Here is a 23,148-nt window from a genome sequence, read left to right on the forward strand (position 1 = left end):
AAAGTCTGTAAAAGTGCTCAAATCTGTATAGAGATGAGATTAGATTAGTATATAGAGGAGGGAGCGGTTCATGTAGTGAGCGCGATCTAGAACGATTTATTGAAATCAATATTTATTTGGTTACAGCTCTGCTTTGATCTACTGATCGTCAAGGAACCTCACGAGGACTCTTGGCTGAATGTTATTTAGGCAAAATGCTTCTAGGTACAATGATCTTAAAAAATGAAGCCTGGGTATAGCAAGCGCTTTACAGTGGCACATCGTTTCGTCGGCTGTTTCCGTATCCTCATGTCTTAAACCACATACACTAGGCGAGGCAGGATTGACAAGTGCTTCATTACCCCACAGTAGGGGCAATGTTGCCGTTTTAGCTCTTTTTCGCTTCGGTGTAGAACTTTTAATTTGGATTTAACTACAACAAGTAAAGAAGTATAAGTTTGGGCGAAACTACAACACGTAAAGAAGTATAAGTTCGGGCGAAACCGAACTTTATATACCCGGCGCACGTATTAAATATCGTTTTCTCAGAAGAGTATTTTTCCCAATGTCAAACAGTTTCAATAATATGCTATGATATATTGAAATAATTGGACCAAATTTGGTGGAAATCAGTAAAGCGGATATCGATGTATACTTTTGTAGTTATAAGTGGGTGCTGCCAAATCCATTTTACAGAAATCAATAATCTTGTGTCTTGTTAAAAGATTGTTGCAAGTTGGCATCTTTAGTTATTGAAACATCGGAGTTTTCGTATTTCGGAAATTTACTGTTATATGGTAAGTGGCAGTAATTTTAATTCGATTTCAAAAATGCTCAACATATTTGCTTTTTTGCGCCAAGGTTGCGAAATATGCCGAGTTTGGTAGAAATTGATAAACCGGGTACCGAGATACTCATATGTTGGCGTAAGTGGGCGGTGCCACGCCCATTTTCCAAAAATTTCCATAAAAATAATTTTCTGCTAAGAGGTCATTGTATATATTGATTTTGAGTGAATTTGCTTAAATAGTTACTAATTTATCACAGTTTACGTATTTCTGTAAATAATATGGGAGGTGGGCGTGGTTCTCTTTCAACGAGTTTCTTAGTGAGGCCCTAAGCAATGTTGTCACCAAGTTTGATAGGGATTGGTAAAGGGACTACGGAGATACAGCATTTAATCAATAAGTGGGCGGGGCCACACCCATTTTCCAAAAACTTTATAACTGTCTTATTTTATACCAAAATTCTACTTCAAAAACCAACTTTCAACAATTTGCATCCAGTATTTTCGGAAATATCCTAGTTTTTGCATATTTCGAAAACTCCGTTATATGGGAGGTGGGCGTGGTTATTGCTCGATTTCGCCCATTTTCAATCCCAACCTACCTTGGATAAAAGGCAACCTACATACCTAATTTCGTTTACACATCTCAATTTTTGCTCGAGTCATCGTGTACACGGACAGACGGACGGACGGACAGACATGGCTTAATCGATTTCTCTTGCAAATTATTGTTTAGCTTCTAGCTTTTTTCTAAAATTGCTCAGCTTTTTTAGATGTTTCTATTTTCCGTCAATCTGACCTATCTTGAAGGCCGTGCGAAAGTCTACCTTAACTTGATGAAGTCTACTAACCTTGTACTGTGTTGAGTTTCAGAAAACCTATCTCAGATTTGTCAGACAAACCATCCTAACTCAGTCGCGCCTATTTTTTGTGTCTTAACTCCTTAGCTTAACAACTTAATAGGCGACATCGCGTTAAGATAGTCTTTACACTGTGTTCAAGATAGAACAGATATGTAGTATGTATAAGTACATTGCGTGGTCAACTGCTCGACGTCGGCAAGGTAGGCAAATATTTGCTCTCATACCGAAGCGGTTGTCAGGGCCTTGGGCTGGCTCTCGATCCGCTCAAGGCTAGGTGTGGAATGCTGGAAATCTCTTTCGGTGGCGTCTGTGCATCAGTCCACAGCGAGTTTGCAGCAATCTGGTTGGCGAATGTGCTAGCCATGATAGCAACCATCGAATCGGTCTCCGCGAGCAATGAAACAATAAGGGTGCCTTTGCTACAACCCTTTGATAGAGTGGTCTCATTTCAGCTCAGTGAACGCTGGGCAAAAACCGAGACGTGTGCCACATCTTTCTGAACGAGGCTGGATCGAAGGTGAGAAATTAATATTTTTAGGCTTTCAAAGCCACAACTCTGATACAAAACTCATTCTGGTGGATATATCGGTAGGTCATTGCCCGATTGGTGTTCACTTGTTGAAAGTTCATTATCATATTTGATCATCATTGTCGCTGCTGCTGAGAGAACAATAACGTGGGACCACCTTGACCCACACTTTGAATCCTACTCTCTAACCAGCCTTGAGGAACTGCTCGAGATGGACATCTGCTGCTTGCTAGTAGTGTCTATGATTCTTCTTACTAATATTTCCTTTATCAAGGATATAACCAGACTGCTAGCTTCCGTATTTGGTCAGATATATGTAGTATCTAAATTCGCCTAAAGGTGCTCCTTTGAATATCAATGAAGTATCCTTAGCCTATGAATTTCTATGTAGCCCCTTACCTGCGAGAATATCTAGCACTTAATTGCCCATGGCTACGCTATGAACCGGTACTAAAATGAGGTAAACTCGGTTCCTGTATGTAATCTGTGTTAAAGAGGTGAATGAAATCCCACATCAGTTTTTAGGTAACCTCATGTGCTTTCAAGGCGCGGAGCGTCAACCTGTTGCACAGTGGGGAATGTGAAGCTGGTCGTGGAGAAATAATTCTAGAGCTCTAAATTTTTATCCCCGTGGGTCATGCGACGGTTAACACTGCAAGTCGAAAGCTCATACTCGGTGCGCAAAAACTTCAAAACAACGCTCACTACAAAAGTTATGTAAAAAATTCACAACAAAAGAAAAAGTACCTAGCAGTAAACAATAAATCGCAATTGTTATCCAACTATTAAAAAAAAAAATTATTAATATCTTTGGGCTGTTGTCATAAAATTTTTCCTTAATACCAGAAACAAGTAGCGAAAAAATCATCCTGCCAACGTTGTTTGCCATTCAACATTCATTTTCGTTTGACCATAAAGCAACACTTGACCTGCGAATTTCCTGCTCACACACTAATGGTTACTCATTCACCGAACGTCAAGAAAAAAGGTGGCAACGGAAAACAAACGGCAGCACACACCGCATTCGGTCGCACGACACCAAATGGACTGCAACGAAAAACGCACTCACCGGTAATTGCAATGTACAATAAGCAATGCTACTGAAAAACGACAATACGAAAAAATAAAATAAAAACTCGTCGCCGCTACTTACTAAGCTAAAACCGGCTTCTGCAAAATGATCAAGTTTGGAAAGACCAACAAACAAAAAATGAAGCCGACGCAATGCCAACTACTACGGCGACAATAACAACAAGTCAATCAACTGTGCAACAGCGACGTTTCGGCAAATTGCAACGTCAGACTGGTTGTTTAAATGCCAATGCGGTAAGACAAGACAACAGCAAAGCAACAATAACAATAACAACGTCAGCAACGGACTTTGCAATTGCAAATGTGTGGTAAGCAGCAGTGTTCGGACCACTGAAACTCGAATTAATAGTAAATGACGCGAAAAATCGGTGTCAAAATAAAAAATTCTTAGTAGATTTGCTTTTTTCATTTTTGTTTTTTTTCGGGAATCAAAAATTTGAAAATTTTGTAGGAACAAATACACTGAGAAAAATATAGGTTTAGTTGACGTAACTAAACTCTTTTCTCAGTGTAATTGAAAATTTCATTGCTGCTATTGCCTTTAACAGAGTAGAGCTGCGAGAAACGATTCATGAAAGTTTAGCTGAATAGTCGTTTTCGTTTCCTTTAATCCCAAGCGGGACAGAGGCATTTTCTATATTTGCACACGCCATCTGATTCTGTTTTTGACAATCGCTCCTCATTTGAGATTTTTTTAGGCCGCACAACTCGAAATATCATTCTAAGGAACTTGAACAACTAAGACTGAACGGATACCAATAATTTAGTCGGCGAAACGTTGGGAGCCGAGTACGAAATTTCAAATGCGGCTTATTTCAATTCCTGATAGCTCAGAGTCAGTCAAGTAGTGCGAGCCAAAATGTCTAATAAAAAGTGTTGAGATGATTCTAACTCATCTAACTTTTGACAGCTGAGGCAAAAGAGCAAAGTGGATTTGAAAGGCCTAATATTTAAGCTGGAGCTATTTTTTTTCTCCATAATGTCAAATCATATCAAATGCTGCTCTGGCGGTCAATGTCTTCGCTAAAGTGCATTTGCGAATTTCCTCGCAGTCCCAAAAGTTTAGTGACTGACAAATACATCACTACAAACTTGGCTGGTATACTTAAAGCTTTGGTCTTATTGAAGTTGATTCTCAGGCTTGCCACCTGGCTATTTTAGACATATCAAAAAAGCGATGAACTTACATATAAGACCTTTTGTAAAAAGATATCTTGCGAACATTGCGTCCTGGACCATTTCTAGCTTAAATGTCTTTCTTTATTGTTGGTGGGTTTCACGTCCGAAATCTTTTACTGCAGCACTGCAATATGAGAAAAGAACGTAGTTAGAATGAACTCCGCAAAATTTCTATACTTTTCTAAGGAGAAAGTAACGAGTATTGGCTCATTTATTACGTGAGTTTCTCGTTATTAGTAAAAACGAAATATAATAACCGAAAGCTTTGCGAAAAAATGGACCAGTTTTTAAGAAAATCGGAGCAGAGGGTAGATTTTAGAATTTTTAAAGAACCGAAACTAATCTACTCCTACCGGAGTGAGGTTCGCGCTCCTAAATTTACAGTTATACGGCAGACACATGTACGTGAGGAACGATCATATGAGCACTGTCCGTCTCATTCAGAAGCCGGTGCAAGATAGCACAGAGTGTGTGAGCGAGATGGAGTAAAAATTAGTGGAATGGTAAATGAGTTAATTTGTAATGTGCACAAAAAATGTGCTGTAATATTATATTGCAAATATGACGAAGCTAATGATGATCAATATATTGAGAAATTTTTGCATGAATACATATGTATTTATGGATATGGTTTAACAGTATTGGATGTGTCAATGTTTTTTTTTTTTGCTGCTGATATACAGGGATTAATCGCTGTATTTACTGTTAATGTTTGCATACTCGTAGTATCTGAAGACGAACTGATCTTCGCTGAAGAAAAATATTTGTAGACAAGGGGGCTAGGAAGTGTCGAATAGGCTTTGATTTTGGATGGGCTTCGGATTTATGCAGAAAAATGGCTGTAGTCTTTAGAAATTTTAAATTTTTATTGATGTCGATGATGTGTGTGATTGGCGACTCCAAAATGTTCATCAGGTCTTATATTAAAACTTTTAGAAAACATGGAGTGTAAGTTCCTCTGGTACAAAATCGAAAGTTCAGATTGGAAATGGGATCAGTCCTACCGTTTCCGTGCTAATTTCTTTTCAGAATTGGACTGTAGCTAAACAGTGACCAAAAACTATTAACCCTTTAATTTAGGGTTTTACGCTAGTTTCCGCACCTACTGGATTGTTTACGGACGCAGGATCAATGTCGACAGTGATTTCCTGAGAGCGCGAAGTATCAGTGAGTAACGGATCCCATACAGTAGGTCCGCATCTTTGAGGAGCTGCTCGCACGACCAAGGAAAATTTAAATAACGAACAACGACAAATCGAAAGTCGCTTTGCCCCAAGGGAAAGGCGGTCAGCCGTTGATTTCGACAGTGATGTGAGCGGCGGCATTGTCGGTGTGAGCTCGGTAACCGACAGGGATCATTTGACAAGCACTGATGGTAGAAATGTGTGAAATCGGTAGTGAAGGAAAGCTCTATCATGATGCAAAGTGGAATTTGGCATCATAAAGCGGTTGGGAGTCTTCGCTGATCCAGTGATGGGGAGAGCTAGCGTTGAGCCTGGTCGAGGGAGATTGGGAACGGCATGGTGCAGCATCAAAGAGAAGCATGTAAGAGGCGACTTTAAAAGCCAACATCCGATTGAAAGGGAAAGGCCAACTACTAAGCGATAGAAAAGTACCATGAGCGTCGATAAATGGTGGTCCTGTAAGCTAGCTGGACAGGAATATGGCGATAACGGCAAACTGTAAATTTTAAGGTTGCCTAATTCGAGGAATGGCGGTAAATCTGAGAGATCTTAGGCGTAGACGGGCCCCACAACTCACTGAAAAGATGAAAGAAATAGCCACGTAACACCACATAACGTCGTTTTTATGGACCGTGGTGACGCATATGGATATATTATATATTAAGGATTGAAGTCTATAGAGAATGAGTACTGAGCGTGGTGACTAGGCAACTGCATGAGGAGCCCGGTGTGGGGTTTCTTAACGGGATAACTCGTCAAATTCAGTGATATCACAACACTTACGTAGCTAAAGGTAGGGATTCTAAACCTACAAAGGCAAGGAGACAAAGTGCGCCCAGAGTGTAGTGAGGTCGAAGGACGTTCCGCGCCTATTGTAGAGAAAAAACGCCAGTATACCGGAAGGAAATTCAAGTATCTAGGCCGCTGGAGGAGAATCAGAAACATATTTACCAAATCAACAAAGAGACGAAAGTCTAGCTATATCCAGATCATAAGGTTTTTGGTCCTGAGAAACTGAGGTTAACCGGAAAGAGTCGACTTTTCTGTTTAGGTGGGTTACTAAAAGCTGGGGAGAGGCACTTACTTTCAATCAATTCGTCATTAACACTCATAAGTTATAGAAGTTTTCGAAAAACAATGGAAAATGTCACATAGTTCTGCAAAGTATGCCGCTGAAAGAGAAATTGTATCATTTTCCGTTACGCATTACTCATCTTCATATTGCTGAGTATACATAAAAATTATATGCCTTATTTTTCCTAATCACCCCATCGAATTCTGTTTTTACACATCTCGTTTTTTATTTGCAATTTTCATACGAAATCTTTCCATACAATCACGGTACATATGTGGAAAAGTTTATAGTGAGTTCAGCAAACTTACAGGCTTGAAATCAGCATTTCAGCACAACTGACTTGTTGAAATAGTTTATGGTATGGTACGCAAACATTCGCAACAAGGTTAACAACTCAGGCCAGAGTTGTACGCGCGTTGGCCTGTGCGACCACTAAAAGGCACAGAAAACTGCAATTGCAACCGAAACACCTTTCACAAAAATTCTGTTTTGGTTGTTTTGAACTGCTTTTATTGCTGCAATTGTGAGAACTTTTGTACTTTTGGGTTTAATGTTGTTTGTGTTGAGATTTTTTTTTTTTGCTTTTATTGCGGCAAAGTGATTGTAGCTTCGCATAAATTTTTGTGTTCTCAAAATGGAAATTGAAGATGCGAGTGAAGGGCATCAATTTGTATGCTCTGTTCTTTTTTGCTGGTGGCTTTAAAAGATCAGCAAGTTTCACAATTTTAATTGGTGGCAATTTCATTTTGGCGCAACACTGTAAGAAATTATTAAAATTTTGAAATTACAAAATAAGGTTCCACATGCAGCTGATGTCGCCTTCACAAAGTTGCTCGGGATTATTGATGACATACGAGCCGAGTTGTTTAAACCGTTTGCCTTGCGAAATCAATGCAGCTGAGAATGATTATACAACGTCACCTTTGACAATGGGGTTCTGTATCAACCATAATGGACCGAGAGTTAGTTCTTAGCCAGCTGTCGTAGCTCCTTTGATCGCTTACGGTAGACTACCGGCCAGCACGATTTTGCAACTTTGTATATCAGGGGTTTCGCCCATCGCTTGCTGAGCCGACTATAAGTCCATCTGACAAGGAGCAGTCCATATGTTACCAATGGAACTCCTATACCTTTGCTGGAGATAACTTCAGGAAGCTCTGCCTAGCCAATTCGGAAAGCTAATCAGTCTGATTTGGAAGCAATCCTAGGCAATTGAGAGAAATGTCAAGCATTTGGCGAACAGATTCGTTCGTACCGCGAGCGATTCTCAAGCCATGATGGCCGCAGTATCGAAAGTCTAACCGGTCAGTGTGGGACTTTAACCAATGTAAACCTCCTACCGTCATGTACCATTCACCTCCCGGTACTACCGTCAAGTATTTCGTCATCGCGGTGGTTTCCAGTTCCGTTCCTCTGTCTTCGCAAAAACACCACATCCTATTAGGGTGCCTCCGGATGTACACGCCGGTTGTACGACCCATCCTTTTCATCAGATCACAGATCCGGCCATACATTAATGAGAAAACATCCTAAACCAGGGACCGTAACAGGTACAACTTTTATTCAAAAAAAATCGCTTTTTAACAATTATATTTTTACTTCTATTTAATTGCTCCTTAAATAACCGTAATTTCAAAAATTTTTTTATAAATCCAAAATAACAATTTTTCATTTTTATCTAATTAATTGCAAATAACCTATAATTTTTATTTTTAAATTATATGTCTCAGATAACAGTTATCGAAGACTTTTAATTATGAAATCGAAGACATTTATTTATAAAAGTCATAAATAAAAATCAGTCACTGACCTTTATTTTTTAAGTCATACTTATAAAAGTCATTGGTATAAGTCGTAGTAAACTTTTGTTTCCCACCACCTTCTTAACTGCGAAAAATGGTAATGACTTTTATGCGAATGATATAAAAAATAAAAGTCGGTGACTGATTTATATTGATCACTTTTAAAAGTAAAAGTCACTGACTGATTTTTATTGATGACTTTTATAAATAAAAGTCTTCAATAAATGTTATCTAAGACCTATAATATAAAAATCAAAAATAATTGTTATTTTTTTTAATTTTGCATATACATAAATTGCAAACGAATTTTTGCTTTTTTCAAATTTGAATCTTGGTGAAATAAGGAAGCAATTAGTATGTATCGCTTAGTTGTAAAACATTTCCTTCATAGTGAATTTTTCCATGACAGTTTTCATCAATAATTGTTATGTTCGGTCCCTGTCCAAAACTCTTATACAAATCGATCGTCCCATAATAAGCATAGTTGCGGGTATTATTACAAGACACTTCCTAATGGGAACGCATGCTAGGCGAATTGGTGGAGAGTGTATAGCACTTTCTCTGCCACTGTCCCGCTCTGGCAAGTTCAAGACATGCTATTTTGAATAGTGGCATCACAGTGGGAAAAATTGGCCGAGGTGAGTCTCCCTAACGGATTGTGGACACAGTGGCGACCACCTTAAACTAATCTTGTCGGCTGCCTTCGTTCCCGCCAGCAAAGTCCCGTCCGCCTATCTCGTAACGCTGCTTGCGATGCTTCAATGTACATATTCTTCTTTTCTCAGCGATTAGTGTAACTCGCCAAACATCGCTCCTTGAGGGTGTTTTCAGTTAATTTCTCTGGACGTAGATATACGACGTCGTTTTCGGAGCTGTTCGTCTCTTCACAATTCGGTCAAAATTACTTTGACTACAGTGTTCACCGCCTCCCATTTTTCTGTGACTACCATTATGTGGTCTGCTCTATTTTTTTGTCGAAACAATGTCGTTCCATAACGCGCGAGTTCGTTAGCCTTACAATTTCCTTGAATGCCGCACTGTTCAGGTACCTAGACAATGTGTGTGGTGAATGTCACAACCATCTCGTTAAGAGATCGGCGGAATTGAGCAACCAGTTGTTGTTGTTGTCGTACCCAGTGGTGCAGCTTTTGAAACATGTAACCATAAGTTTCGCCTGAAAAACACTGCAGTAGTAAAGAAGGCGGAAGCAGAACGCTATGCCTACCAGTTCCGAATAAACCCCACCACCAAATCTTTTGTCGAGTTCGAATCTGTTAGTATGAACATGGATTGATCCCCTTTTCCTGACTCTGTCCATTGACCATTCCTGCTTTGAGGGAAGACGGGTCCTCAACCTGGTTTTAGAAGTGCGGGTGGGTGGTATGTAGTCGCTTGTAGGAAACTGAGCATTCCATCAAACTACCATACCGCGGTGTAGATAAATGTTACAATTCTGGGCTCCAGAACCCAGTTTTTTCCAATAGCTCTGCTGCAGGAGTATACAGCAGTTGTAGGTTTGCGAACCCGTTCATCGAAGTTAGGATCCCAATTTAATTTTCTACCCAAAAATTAGACCTAGATATTAAACCTGATCAGTTCTTTGCAGTGTAGCACCATTTAAGTTGATATTTCCGAGAGATGGACAGATATATTTTCTTGTAAATTGTAACAGTTCTGATATTGTGGAATTTACCCCCAAACCACCCGTTGCTGCATATCGCGTGTGTTTGTTTAGTAGGCCTTGTATGAGACTAGTCAGGGTTATTAACTATTTTCCTATGCCCGTAATGGCAATATCATCGGCCTAGGCTACCACTCTGCCGCTGTTTCTTTCTAGCTCTTTAAGCAAGCTGTCAACGGCAATATTCCATAGTAGAGGTGAGAGCACACCTCCTTGGGGTCCGCGTACTTTTTGACGTAGGAGTCTTCTAGTTCTGAGTTTATGACTCGATATCGGAGGAGACCTAAAAAGCGGTACTGTTTCTTTTCGACTAGTCAAATCTAGTCCCTATGTATCTAGGCTATATTAGAAATGCAACACTGTTAACTGTCTACTTTTGTTTTAAAATAGCTTTTCTCACGCCGTGAAACCCCTTTTAAAAAGCTTAAGCTTTAATGTAAAACATGGGAAAATCACTTTTTAACCCATTTTAAATACATTCTCATACATATTTATGAAGATCTTAAAAATGTAAATTGAATGACAAGTGTGTGAAAAAAATGCTGTGAAAATTCATAGATCTTTTGTTGTGCACACAAAAGCAGGGAAATGCGCGCACTCTCCACTCCTACTTGCCAGATATAGAGGGCATAACTGCAATTCCTTTTTTTCGATTTACTGGATTTTTTTTTGTATGTTTTCGTTATTAGTTTTAGTGACTCGTACTTCGTTGATAAATACTGGAAAATGCACTGTGCGAAATGCCAGTGCAACACACACACACACTGTAAGAAGGTATGAGGACAAGCGGCGTTTTTTTTTAGGTGGACAGGTAAGGCAAGTTCGCTTGGTAGCGTAATCTGTATATGGTGTGCTAACGCCGGCATTGCTACAATCACAGTCGCAGCTGTATTGTTTGTTGTACTTTGTATGGCGCGAGTACGAAAATAAAAATACTCAACAGTGGAATGACAACATAAACGAGCAAGTAGCAGAAGTTGAAGCGATGATATAATAAACTGCCCGTAAATGGGCCGGCGAGAAGGCAGGTAATACAAATGTGAACTGGGAGTGAGTTTTAGCTACAGGTAAGTAGAGAGAGAAAAAGAGTGTCGCCGAGCAGGGGAGACCAGCAGAGAATAAAGCGAATAAGCAAATAAACTTCAAATTTAGTTGAATGAGCGCTTTGAACAAATCAGCTGTTTTCGTGGCGATCGATCACTGACGTTCACCTGCGAGCGCCAAGCTGGACTCAGCGCGCTCACCACGCTTAGGCGTTTGTTTATAATACTTTTGCTCAGCACTGTAACTCGTTTTTGGTCGGTGTCTGGCTAAGTAGCGTGTTTTTTTCGGTGTCATTGTTTACCGCAAAGCGTGGTGTGTCGAGCCACCGAAAAACACAGCCAGCCAGCAAGCAACCAGCTTAGTGAAGTGGCTTTTAATGTGGCGCTTTGCTTGATTTTAAGCTTAGTTTGAAAATTAACGGCGGGCATGGCGGACGTTGAGGTGTTTTAAGAAAAATATTGCACATGAAAATTTTTGGAAAATTTAAAAGACGTAACTTGAGGTACAACAATTAAAAAAGTAAAAATTTCTGCAAAGACGCGAAAGAAAAATTTATAACACGCTAACGAATATTTTTTTTTAATTAAGAAAAAAAAAAATCTTTATAAAAGGTTCAAATTCAATCACGGTAACTGTAAAAAAAATTCGCAAATTTGTTTAATATTAAAAAATAGCAGTAAAAATTGTGCGCCTTCGAAAGCTGCTTGCGCTGCATGATAGATAAATAAAATTTTAAATATAATAAATATAACTTTCCTTTTTAGCGCTAAGAAAGGTACATTCGCATTTGCATTTTTCCAAGAGCGCGCATACAATCGTGTGTGTCGCTGCTAAAACCAAGTGCATATCTTAGTGGTTCATCGAATTCATAAGCCCACACGTGAGTGATAGCGTTGCACACTCAAAACCATTCAGGCGGTGCGAAAATATAAATAAAAAACCGAATTAACCCAGAATTGCTTTGGCAAAAGTTTTAAAGCACAAACTTACGCAAAAAAAAAATTAAAAATTATATTTCTTTACAACGGTAATTCGCAAACACAATTCATTGACAGTGTGGTGTGAAGAAATCTTAATTGCATTACAACGATTTTTATTGTCTTTGCTGTTGTCTCATCTCGCTTGGTTACGACCATAACTATTAAATAGTTGTACATTCAGTCGTCTCGCTATTCATCTTTCCGCAAACGACTACACGCTCCTCCTTACCAGCGGCACCACATCTCCAACCACATCACAAAATATGGATGTCGCTTGGCGTTTTCGTATCATGATCTTCACAGCATTGGCCTTGATGCTATTTGGCGATTTTTACGGTTATGGCAGTGTAAGAGGCGTTAAATCGGATACAAATCAAGCAGCTGCAGCAGCGGCCGCCACCACTGGTCCGGGCAAATTCCAGCAAAGCGATGCGGATATTGATATTGGCGAAGGTGAGTAGAGTTGAAATGGGTTGGGTGTGTTGTGTTTGTTGCAAATTTAATTACCGTTATAGTAATTGATTTAGTTAAATGAAATGCATTTGTTTAGGTTGCAAAAAGAAAAATTATAAAAAAACTGTGAAAATGCTTACAAAATTAGGAGGAAATACATTTTTTGTTGGAATATGAAAATTAGTGAGCAATGACTTTTTAAATTTTTATATTTTCTATCAGTTCAAAAAAATTTCGGTGTTGTTAGAAGTCCTTTAAAACCTTTTTAATCGCTATTTTACACAGAAAAATTTTAGGACTTACGATATTGATGCCCAACAATCCTTGTGAACCCCCTCATTATTTAAACGATTTTAAAATATCTGTTCACTAATAATAATAAATTTCTGATTTTATTGTATTGATCAGAAATAAAAACTATTTATTGATTTATATTTTTATGATCAAAAATAAAACAAATTTTTCGAGTGTTATTTTTTCGCTATGAAAAAAATATGATTATTTTGTGAATTGTAATTTTTTAATCAACAATTTATTAGAAAAGCGGTGTGGCATTTTGAGCTGCTCGATCTGCCCAAAAATAAAATAAAAAAATAAAATTAGAAAATGAATTTTAATTTCTGAGAGGTAAAAAATAGCTCAAGACAATAATTTTATTTTCGATAAAAAAAATAAATTTAGAAAATAACAGGACCGAAAATAATCGTTCACTATCAAGATCGTTATTTTTTTTTATTATTTTTTCGGTCAAATTATTTTGTGATTATTTTGCGATCAAAAGTAATCGTTGTTTTGAATTTTTATTTTTCTCAACCATTTGTAGTCGTTAGTCCATTATGGAGATTGCGATTTTATGGCCAATTTAAATCTTTTATGGTCTAAAAAATTATGTTCGAAAATAATTTGATCGTAAAAAAACGATTAAAACCCAAAAATAACGTTTATTCTTGATCGAAAAAATAAAAATCATAATATTACCGTTAAATTTGACGGAAAAATAGAAGTCCAATTTTAAAGATTAAATTATTATTTTTATTATAAAGACATAATCGATACAGTCCCTAGAAAATAATCATTATTTTTGATTAAACCACTGGAAGCAATTATTTTTTCCGAAAAAAGTAAAACTCACAAAATAATGATTATTTTTGTTAAAAAAAAAATAAAAATTTACAATACAATCATTATTTCAGAGCGAAAAAATAACGCCGGAAATATTAGCTTTATTTTTGATCCAAAAAATTTTAAATCGCTGCGTGAATATATTTTCTGAGTAATTTATGAAAATCGAAAAGGACATAAAAAACATGTATAAGTACAGTAACGAACAAAAGTATTGCCACAGTGGCTTTTTTGCAACATATGCAAAGTTTTTTTATTTTGATTGATTTTCGAAATTTTTTGTATAAAAATAAAATTCAAAGTGCTCAAAAAAACATAAAAATCAAATCTCTAAACTTTGTGCAAAATACTTTCTAATTATAAAAATTGTAAGTATGCATTTGTATAGTCCATTCAATTATTCAATTTTAGTACAAATAACAAAGTGCAAGTGTAAAGTTGCTAGAAAATCGCATTGAATTTTGGCCATTTTTTGTAGAAGGTGTTGCTCATTTTCTCCATACAAAAAAAAAAAAATGTCGAACATACTTTGTATGGAAGAACCTGAAGTACATTTTTCAAATGGGTGACAACCCGCTTCTAAAAAAATATTCTCGACAGTAAATTTTCTTAATCATCTTTAATTTTACACACATATTTGAGTATTTGATTTATTTTATCAACTTATTTGAATACCATTTTTTAAACAGGTGGCAACCCTCCTAAAAAATATTTTCGGCTATAATGCTTCTTAAACCTCTTTCTCTTGACGGCTATATTGTAATATGTTTTCTTCTTTATCTGATCAATTTGCTTAAACTGAAATTTTCAAACAGGTGGCAACTCTATATTTTTTCTATATTTCAAGTAACACCTATATCAATACTCGGTGTTTGAGTGATGCGCGTACAAATATACAGACAGACAAAAATTCTAAAAATTGTTAATTTGGTTTCTGTTGCTCTAGTAAAGATCGGCTTCGCTGAGTGTATGAAATACATAGGTAAAAGTTTCGGTATGTTTGGAAGGCGCCACGCCCCCTTTTCCAATAGTCCCCCTTTTTCCGCATGAGCAAAGGATTGCGTTTTAGCACTCTACCATGAACACTTCCAGACATATGCGTTATGAAAAATTGCGTTTGTATGAGAGGTGCCACGCCCCCTTTATATATCGGTTAATTTTTAGCCTTTAACAAACCTTGGAAAGCCTGCAGTAGGTGTCCGAAACAAGAAATTTGTGCAGAACTTTTTGAGTTTTTGTCTAGAATACTTTTTACTAGAATGCCATTAAGTGTTTTACTTATTGATTTCCGTTTGGGATTTCCACAAAAAAAAACATTCATTCATTCACCACTTCACGAACACTGGTACGTAAATACATGTCTACATATAAATGTATCCTTCGAATGTAAAATTATGCGCTTACGCAAATCTAACGTAAACTTCCAGCCGTAAATATTAATGCATATCTATTACACAATCGCGATGCATTAAAATAGGCTTCTTGACATGGATTTGCTCGAAGGCAGCCATGGCTGCGTAGTGACGCAATTTGAGATGAATATTTACTAGTTGGTTCCTGTTGATCAAGCTGTTGTTGTCGTTCTTAAATTGTGTCATTAAAAATGCAATTCTGGTATTTTTTAGAACATGATGTGCAAATGTATGGCGGAAAATATTGCTGGATTTGCTTTGAATCTGCATACATTTGCACTATTTAGCTTATTTGTAAACAATGACAGGGTTAAAAAGAACACAAAAACAATACAGAAATAAGTTAAGTTTACGTACATAGTTTGTTTGCTTGCTTCGAAAAATATTTATAAAATAGAAAAAAATGGTACATATCTTCAAATCGGTGGCCTTTAGTGCATAAAAAAAGTTTTGAATTATCACAAAATAGATCTGCAAAACGAAACACGCACCAATTTTATGCGCTATTAGATAATCAGTGTTGAAAAAGTACAAATTTTACGTACTTTGTTGTCGTATGCTTACAATAAACTAACTAGTCTAAAAATATATATCCCATTTTTGTTTTATTTTTAAATGTAAATTATTACTGCTGTGCCATATTTCCCATTTCAATGTCAAATCGGATGAGAGTTGACCTTCACCATAAGCCGGCGGCAGCGGCGGCAATTTCCGACGCGACGGCAATTATAAACGCAAAATATATAAATAATGAGCAGAAAAAAAAACAAAATAAGATTTGCACCCACGCTATAATGGACAAAAAGAAAAATGTGCAAAAGGCAAGGTCTTAAATGCAAAAAAGGAAACAAAATGCAAAATAAAAATCAAAAATAAAATAAAAATCAGTACAAACATTAAATATCAAAAATCAAATAAAAGTAAGTACATACATATGCACATTAAGGTGCATCACTCTCCATAAAACAAAACAAGAAATCGGTACAGTTTTCTATCGGAATTATTATAATATTTATGTTTTAAGACTTACACCTAAATATTTCAGCCTTGTCGTGAGTTTCGCCCGAAAGCAAATTTGCCTGAATTTTTTTCCTTCGCCCGTAGTGAATAACCGAAAGTGAAAACTGAACCATTTCGGGCGAAAATGAAACTCATGATAAGGCTGATTAAGATTTATATACATAGTTTTTAAAAATATTTTATTTCCAAAAAATTCCTCAGATAATAAAAAAGTTTGAGCTTAAAAACTTGTGCATTAAAATTAAAAAAAAAAAAAAAATGTATCAACGGAATTAAAATAACTGGATTTTTCGAGGGTTTTTAATGTTTTCCGAAATATTTTGGCGGATATCCTAAAGTGCAATAATTTTATAAGTTCGCTGAAAAAACCGCAACTTTTTTTGTGAGTCACCTTAATGTACATGCAATAGAAAAATCATAAAGCTTGCCAAAATTTGAAGCAATTTTTTTTTTCACACACATTGGTAATAACAAATCAGAGACAGCCCACAATTCGTCATTTACGGTTAAATGTGGTTTACTTTATTGCTTCTTTTTTTTTGCGTCTCAATGCGGCACGTTTCGGAATTTAAAATGCTAACTTTCCATGGAATTATTATGCAGATCTGACCTTAAAATACACCATATTACGTGATTTTATTTTTAAGGTAAGCGAATCCAATATTCAAAGAAATTAATATGAAAAAAAAGAGAATACACAGTACTAAAGAATTAAGGCTATATATTAAAGTAACATGATTCATCATCCCACGGTGTGCCTGAATAAAACGTAAATGATAGGTTGTTGCATATAAGTCTTTTGACCTGATTATGTTAGACGATGAAATTACAAACTGTTTGAATCCAAAATTAAACAAATCGAACGGGCGCCTTTTCGAAAAAAACCCATTTTTCTTTATTTTAGTTAAATATGTTAATATAAAAGTTTTACATATTAATACACTGTACATACAGCACTTGGCTGGGTAGTGGACGAAACCAACTTTTTGAGTCATAATTAGAAAGGTAATTTCTCCGTTTTCGAAGTAAGCCTCCGAAATCGAGATATTGCCCTTCGAAGTTCGAAATTGGACCTTTGGTAAAAAATTATTTTTAATTATTGTATGTAAACAACTAAAAAAGTAAAAAGTACAGACGTGGCCCGCTTTTTGCTCTTATTTAAACGGTGTATAACTTTTTTTTGTATAAACTTATAATACAGGTGCTATAAGGGATCAAATGTCAGATCTTCGGAAAATTAATAGCCTTATATTTCAAAAAATGTTGAACTAATTAAAAAAAAAATGTATAGCCTTGTAAAAGCTATTAAACCCCGTTTCTTCCGATTAGCATATTTTTATACCTCGTATTAAAAATTTCAGAAAAAACACTTGAAAAGAAAAGATACCATTTTTTATATTAAAAAAATACTAGTTAGTAATACAATTGAATATTTTGTTAAAAGAAAAAAGAAAATCACATTTAATTTTTTCTATAACCTGTTATGTAAAAAAATTCATGACTTTTGTCCATAGTTCGGACTATCAGGCATGTTCAGAAAATCGATGGATGTGACGTGTATGATATGTTTTTAGCATTTTCCTTTTAAAATATTTATTATTTTCAATACAAATATTGAAAAATATTTAGCAAATCGCGCCGATTTCAAATCGTACGATTTGCAGAACAGTTCTGTATATATCATTTATAACTCGCATAATTTCGTTCTTCAGCTATCGAATCGTTTCTGGGTTATTGGCATAGATCGTAATTTTCATGTAGCACCAGAGAAAGAAGTCCCGTGGTTTTCAATAGCAAGATCTCAGTGGACATTTGACCTCATGCGCTGTGTGGCAAGTAGCACCGTCCTGTTGAAGCGACATATTGTCCAAATCCATGTAATCTAATTCAGGTCATAAAAAGTTTGTTACCATGTCACGATAACGTTCATCGTACCAGATTTGCGGCCTTATTTTTGAAGAAGTACGGCCCGATGATTCCTCCAACCAAAAAAACACACCAAGAAGTACCTCATTGTGGGTGCATAGTGTGAATTTTTAGTACCCAAAAATGCGACAGTTTTTCCCATTTATGTGAAAATGTGCTTCATCGGTCATGATGATATTTTTTTAATCGACATCAACGGCTTGTTATTCAAAGCATCCAATTGGCAAGGAAAACATTAGGCGCTGCAAATGGTCTCTAGGCTTAGGTTCCTGTGCCAATAATTTTCTAGGCATGTACACAAATATATTATTATACAAATAATAATATATTTATTTTCAGCCGAACGTACTGTACGTGATGTGTTATCGCATTTTATACCGACCCAGTTTCTTCGAATTTCTGCACTAAACGGCTGATTGTTGGCTCAGATGGCCGGTTATGTTGACCGGAAAAGTCACGCAATGAAATGCACTTCGTGCAGAACGGCCACTTTCATAAGAAGTTTGGATCGCATTTACGCGTTGTTCAACTGAGTATCGCTCCATGACTAAGTTTGCCAAAGCCTGTAGTAGCAATTTTGTAAAAAAAGAATAATTAAATTAACGTATTACTAATAATTGTTGTTAAATAACTGCTTCCCACTTGACTCACTCTAAATAACAGCTTGTAGATTAAGTAACTTGTCTAGACAATAAAAAGTCCGTGAATAATAAACATTTAAGGAGGAGCTCGGCTAAACGCTAAAGAAAAATGCGAGCACAAAATTCTTATGTATTAATTTTTAATAGCCCTTACCTTTCACTCACTGCTAATGCTTAGTGAGGTAAATACCTTGCCGAGGTTTGAACAATTCTCAAAAGCTGACATTTTTGCACGGGTATTACCGAAGAGTAGAAAGTGAGGTTGTCTGAAAGCGATGTGTATACATATCAATGTTCTCACAAGCTCCATTATCAGTACCACCGAAGTGTTTGAGTAATCAATAATATTACTAAATAAATTATGCCTAGACGCAATTGTTACAACTATTTGGTAAGATTTTTTTTTGCTTGCTATTGCATCCACTTGCTTTTAAGTAAATTGATATAAGACTTAATGCAAAAGCTTCACTGCGATGGATCACGCAAGATGTGCGCGATCTCATTAGGCATTGTGTGTAACTGGCCATGAAAACAGCATAAACAAAAACAAAAAAAAAATATATATATACATATATTAATAAAAAATATTAATTATATTTGCTCCTTTAAATGCAAGAGATGAGTATATTTTACTTATTACAAAAAAAATAAGCAATTTCTCATTCAAATTAAAGACAATTTCCCTTGCTAAAGCCTCTAAAAACCAAGAATCCCAGTTAGTGAATACGAGTCGGAGCTGTTTTAAAAATCGCTGGTGCGTAAACTGAACGTTGTGACAATCAATGGTGCAAAACATAAAACAAACGCATAATATCGGTAACTATGAAACAATGAAATCGAAACTTAACGGTTGAGTGATGTGATAATAATAGAAATAAAATGCCTAAGTATTAATTTTAATACTACGAAACCAGAAAATCAACTTTAGCATAAAACAAACGTCAATTCATGTTGATGCGCACCTGTAAAACACGCAATATTCAATTCAGATAAAAAAGTCATGTAAAACAAATAGTAGCTTCAAAAAAAAAAGCCGCTCAACTGTAATCACCCAGTAGAAAATTATGCAGCTCAACTATGATCTGACACTCACAGGCCTATTGTGGTTGCAAGAAGTGGTGTCAATGTTTGGAGACGAAATTTCCCGGTTACAAAATGTTCGGCTACAAGCAGAATAGGCCTGCTGGAAGGAAGCTAGTCAATTACTTGCTGGTCCCAATGTTTTTACTTTCAAGGTTTGATTGTCCAGTATATCGTAATTTTTTGTTGAATACCTTTACCTATTTTCACTGATGATATGCCAATTCAAAGAACAAATACACTAGGCGACAAATGAAAGTGTACACCTTGTTCTTATATAATATTCCCAATTATTTTCCTGAAACATTTTTTACATTAATTAACATTAAAACATATAAATCAAAGTTTCACACTTAATATAAAGTTCACAATAATAAAAAAAATTTCATCAAAATTTGAGTATGCAGTTTTTTAGCCAATTCAATTTTAGTCTAATGAAGTGCACGTTTAAACTGCTAAAAAATCACGTTGCTTTCTGGGAATTTTTTTTGGTGACGGATTTTTGCAATTTTTTCCAAGTAAGCATGAATTTCTTATGAAATAAAATCCGGGAGACCGTTAGCAAAAATTTCAAAAAATCAAGGCAAGTTTTTGTAAATTGCCCTTGTTATATAAAAAAAAAACGTAAAAGCAGTCTCAAAAAAAAACAAATTTTCAAAAGTCAAGGCTGAATGGGCTAAAAAATGCATACTCGTAAAATTTCTAGAAATTCTGAATAAAAAGTTAAATTTTTTTTTTTAGTTTTCGTGAACTTTATATAAAGAGTTAAACCTTGATTTATGTTGTTTAAATAGTAAACAATTGATGCAAAAAAATGTTTCATGAAAGTAACTGCCAATATTATATTAGAATAAGGAGTACACTTTCATTTGTCGCCTAGTGTATGTGCTTTATGCATGATCATTTGCTAGCTCAGTTTTCTCTTGTAGCCCGGGATGTATTGAATTGGCCAGATTGTTTCCGAAAAAGTTGAGTTTATTACCAGCCGGTTGATACAGTCAAAAGATTGATGCATTTCAAGAGAAGGCATTTTTGAATGCGTCAACCTCTCTTCTACATCGAAGAATGGAAGCTTTTGTTATTTGTAAATGGAGGTCATTTCGAGCAGCTAATTTGAATAACAAAATTTTTAAACTATGTAACAAAATGCGTTTTTTTAACTTGTTCTCACGACAATTGACTGCGTACCGCGCAAAATTGTGCTGGACGGTTTCAAAATATATTTTTAAATTTGTGGGGAATTCAAAACCTCTCAAGCTAAACATGAGCCAAAAATTGATGATTTCAATGCTTTTATCAACTTAGTCCGTTTATCTTCAATTGGCCGTAACTGAGTAAATAATTCGTTGGGAGAAGAATGTTTTCTAAGAGTTTTTTTTCTATCTTGGTCCAAGGAATACCTGTGCCAAATATTTTTACGCAATTTTGGATCACACTGTATATATAGAAGGATATCTATGAACTGCGTGTGAATGAGTATATTTTAGTCGTTGACATTATCGTCATCTAACGAAGCGAAGTTCCCACTGGGTGTTTTAATACGCATACGCGTGCGTATGTAGTTACTTATATTTCTTTTCAATGATTACAAAACTTATTTATTTCAAATCAGCAAACAGATGTTAAAAATGCAGTTTAACCGTTAGTTTGTATATTTGCTAACATATCGAGTATATAGTACACTTATATGTATAGTATATGTGTATGTTGACTGCCAAGAGCGATCCATAGGCGATCGATGTTTTTTAATTAAAATAAAAAACTAAAAGATTTTATGTTCGAGTAATTAACACAACTCACGTCGTGCGACAATTTTATAATTGTCTTGATGTAATTTCCAAAGGCATTCAGCACAGGGAAAGCGATGTGAAAATGGAAGTAGAAGACACCTTTGAAGTGTCATGGCGAGTTATCATTAAGGTGGTGGCATATGCAGCAGCACAACAAAAATAAAATAAAATTTATTCACACATTTCAACAAGTACGCGTACATATTCACAACAACTCACGACAAATGTTTGCTCCCAGTTATACAAAGGCATACAACTAAACGCAGGCATACATAGTAGGAACATATGTATGCAGTAGCTGAGGGCATCTGTTGCCAAAGTCGCTGGTTTGGGTTGCTCATTATTCGAAACATTTTGTGAAACTACTTGAATGGCGGTAGTACAGTTTGTTGCTGCAGATGCGCTGCTGTAATTTTTAGTGCATGCTTTTATGTTTGTATAAGTGTGCACCTTTGTGCTTCTGCATAGTTTTTTTTCAACACTGTTTTTTCTTAGAGTTTTCCACTTATTTAAAGCGCTTTTAAAAGTGAAAGTTTTGGGGTCATAAAATCGTTGAACTGAAATAGATATGTATGTATTTTGAAAAAAAACAAGCCTGCATAAATGAAATTGTTATCGGAAAAATTAAGCAATGATGCATAAAAACGCTTTGACTTGCCGGCCTCTCGGCATTGCAAGCACCTTAGCCGCTATCACTGATCCGCGCTATTGGCGCATTATTGTTTGCTGATTATTGCATGAAAAGAAATTGTCTGCCATGATTTTGCATAGCTAATTTTGGAGTGTGCTTTACAGCTTTGGCATATTAAAGTTTTAGCAAAAATTTCGTGGAAAAACTGATACTAAAAAGTTAATTTGCAAACAAAAGTTAAGGTTAAATAGGCTAGGTGAGGATAGGTTAGAGTGGCTGCCACCGTGCAGGAGCGCGGAAGTATGCGTAGACTGAAAAAGCCCGTTGTGATACCACTGGCGGAAGCCATTTGTTTCTTTTCCTAACTTAAAACTTGAGCCACCGAGTGCGTTTTTAATAGCAACCAAATTTTGAGAGCTATTGATCGCTTTACACAATATTTTGGCCAAATTTGCTTGGTAGTATGGCAGGTGGTTTCCACAGCCCACCTGGTGCTTACCTCCTCGATGAGTTGAGTCTTTAATCTGTGTTCGCAGGAGGTGAGAGGTATGCCCGCATATTGTGCATAATTGACCTCGAATATTGACGTCCCTTTACTTGCCGGCTATGCAGTTGCCAGGAATATCTCTGTGTCTAGAAACCCATACAATAGTCAATAAGCATTTTGGTGCCAGCTAGTTGAGAATCCTTTTGCATTCTATGGCTACTTTGGACGTTGTTCCGTTAGATTTCAGAGATGTCGGAATATATAGTGTTAGGCCCTTCTAGAGGGGCGGAAGTTATGAGCAACCGAGCGGCCTGCATTATGGCGTTTAGCTCTGCTACAATGGTCCGGTAAGCGGAAACTTTGGTTTCGTCCGATTTTATCACAGTAAATC

General features: G+C 36.2%; 1 protein-coding gene across 1 annotated transcript in view; it reads left to right on the forward strand.

Moving 5' to 3' along the window:
• Window positions 1–12,458: 12,458 nt before the first annotated feature.
• LOC118738865 overlaps window positions 12,459–23,148 on the forward strand; it is a 39,605-nt gene continuing 28,915 nt past the window's right edge. Inside the window, exon 1 of the mRNA XM_036469878.1 lies at window positions 12,459–12,648. Coding sequence (XP_036325771.1) covers window positions 12,459–12,648 — 190 coding nt within the window. The remainder of the gene's footprint in view (window positions 12,649–23,148) is intronic.

This window comes from Rhagoletis pomonella, unplaced genomic scaffold (assembly GCF_013731165.1).
Source record: "Rhagoletis pomonella isolate Grant_MI unplaced genomic scaffold, Rhpom_1.0 Rhpom_scaffold_00005, whole genome shotgun sequence".
Lineage (NCBI taxonomy): Eukaryota > Metazoa > Arthropoda > Insecta > Diptera > Tephritidae > Rhagoletis > Rhagoletis pomonella.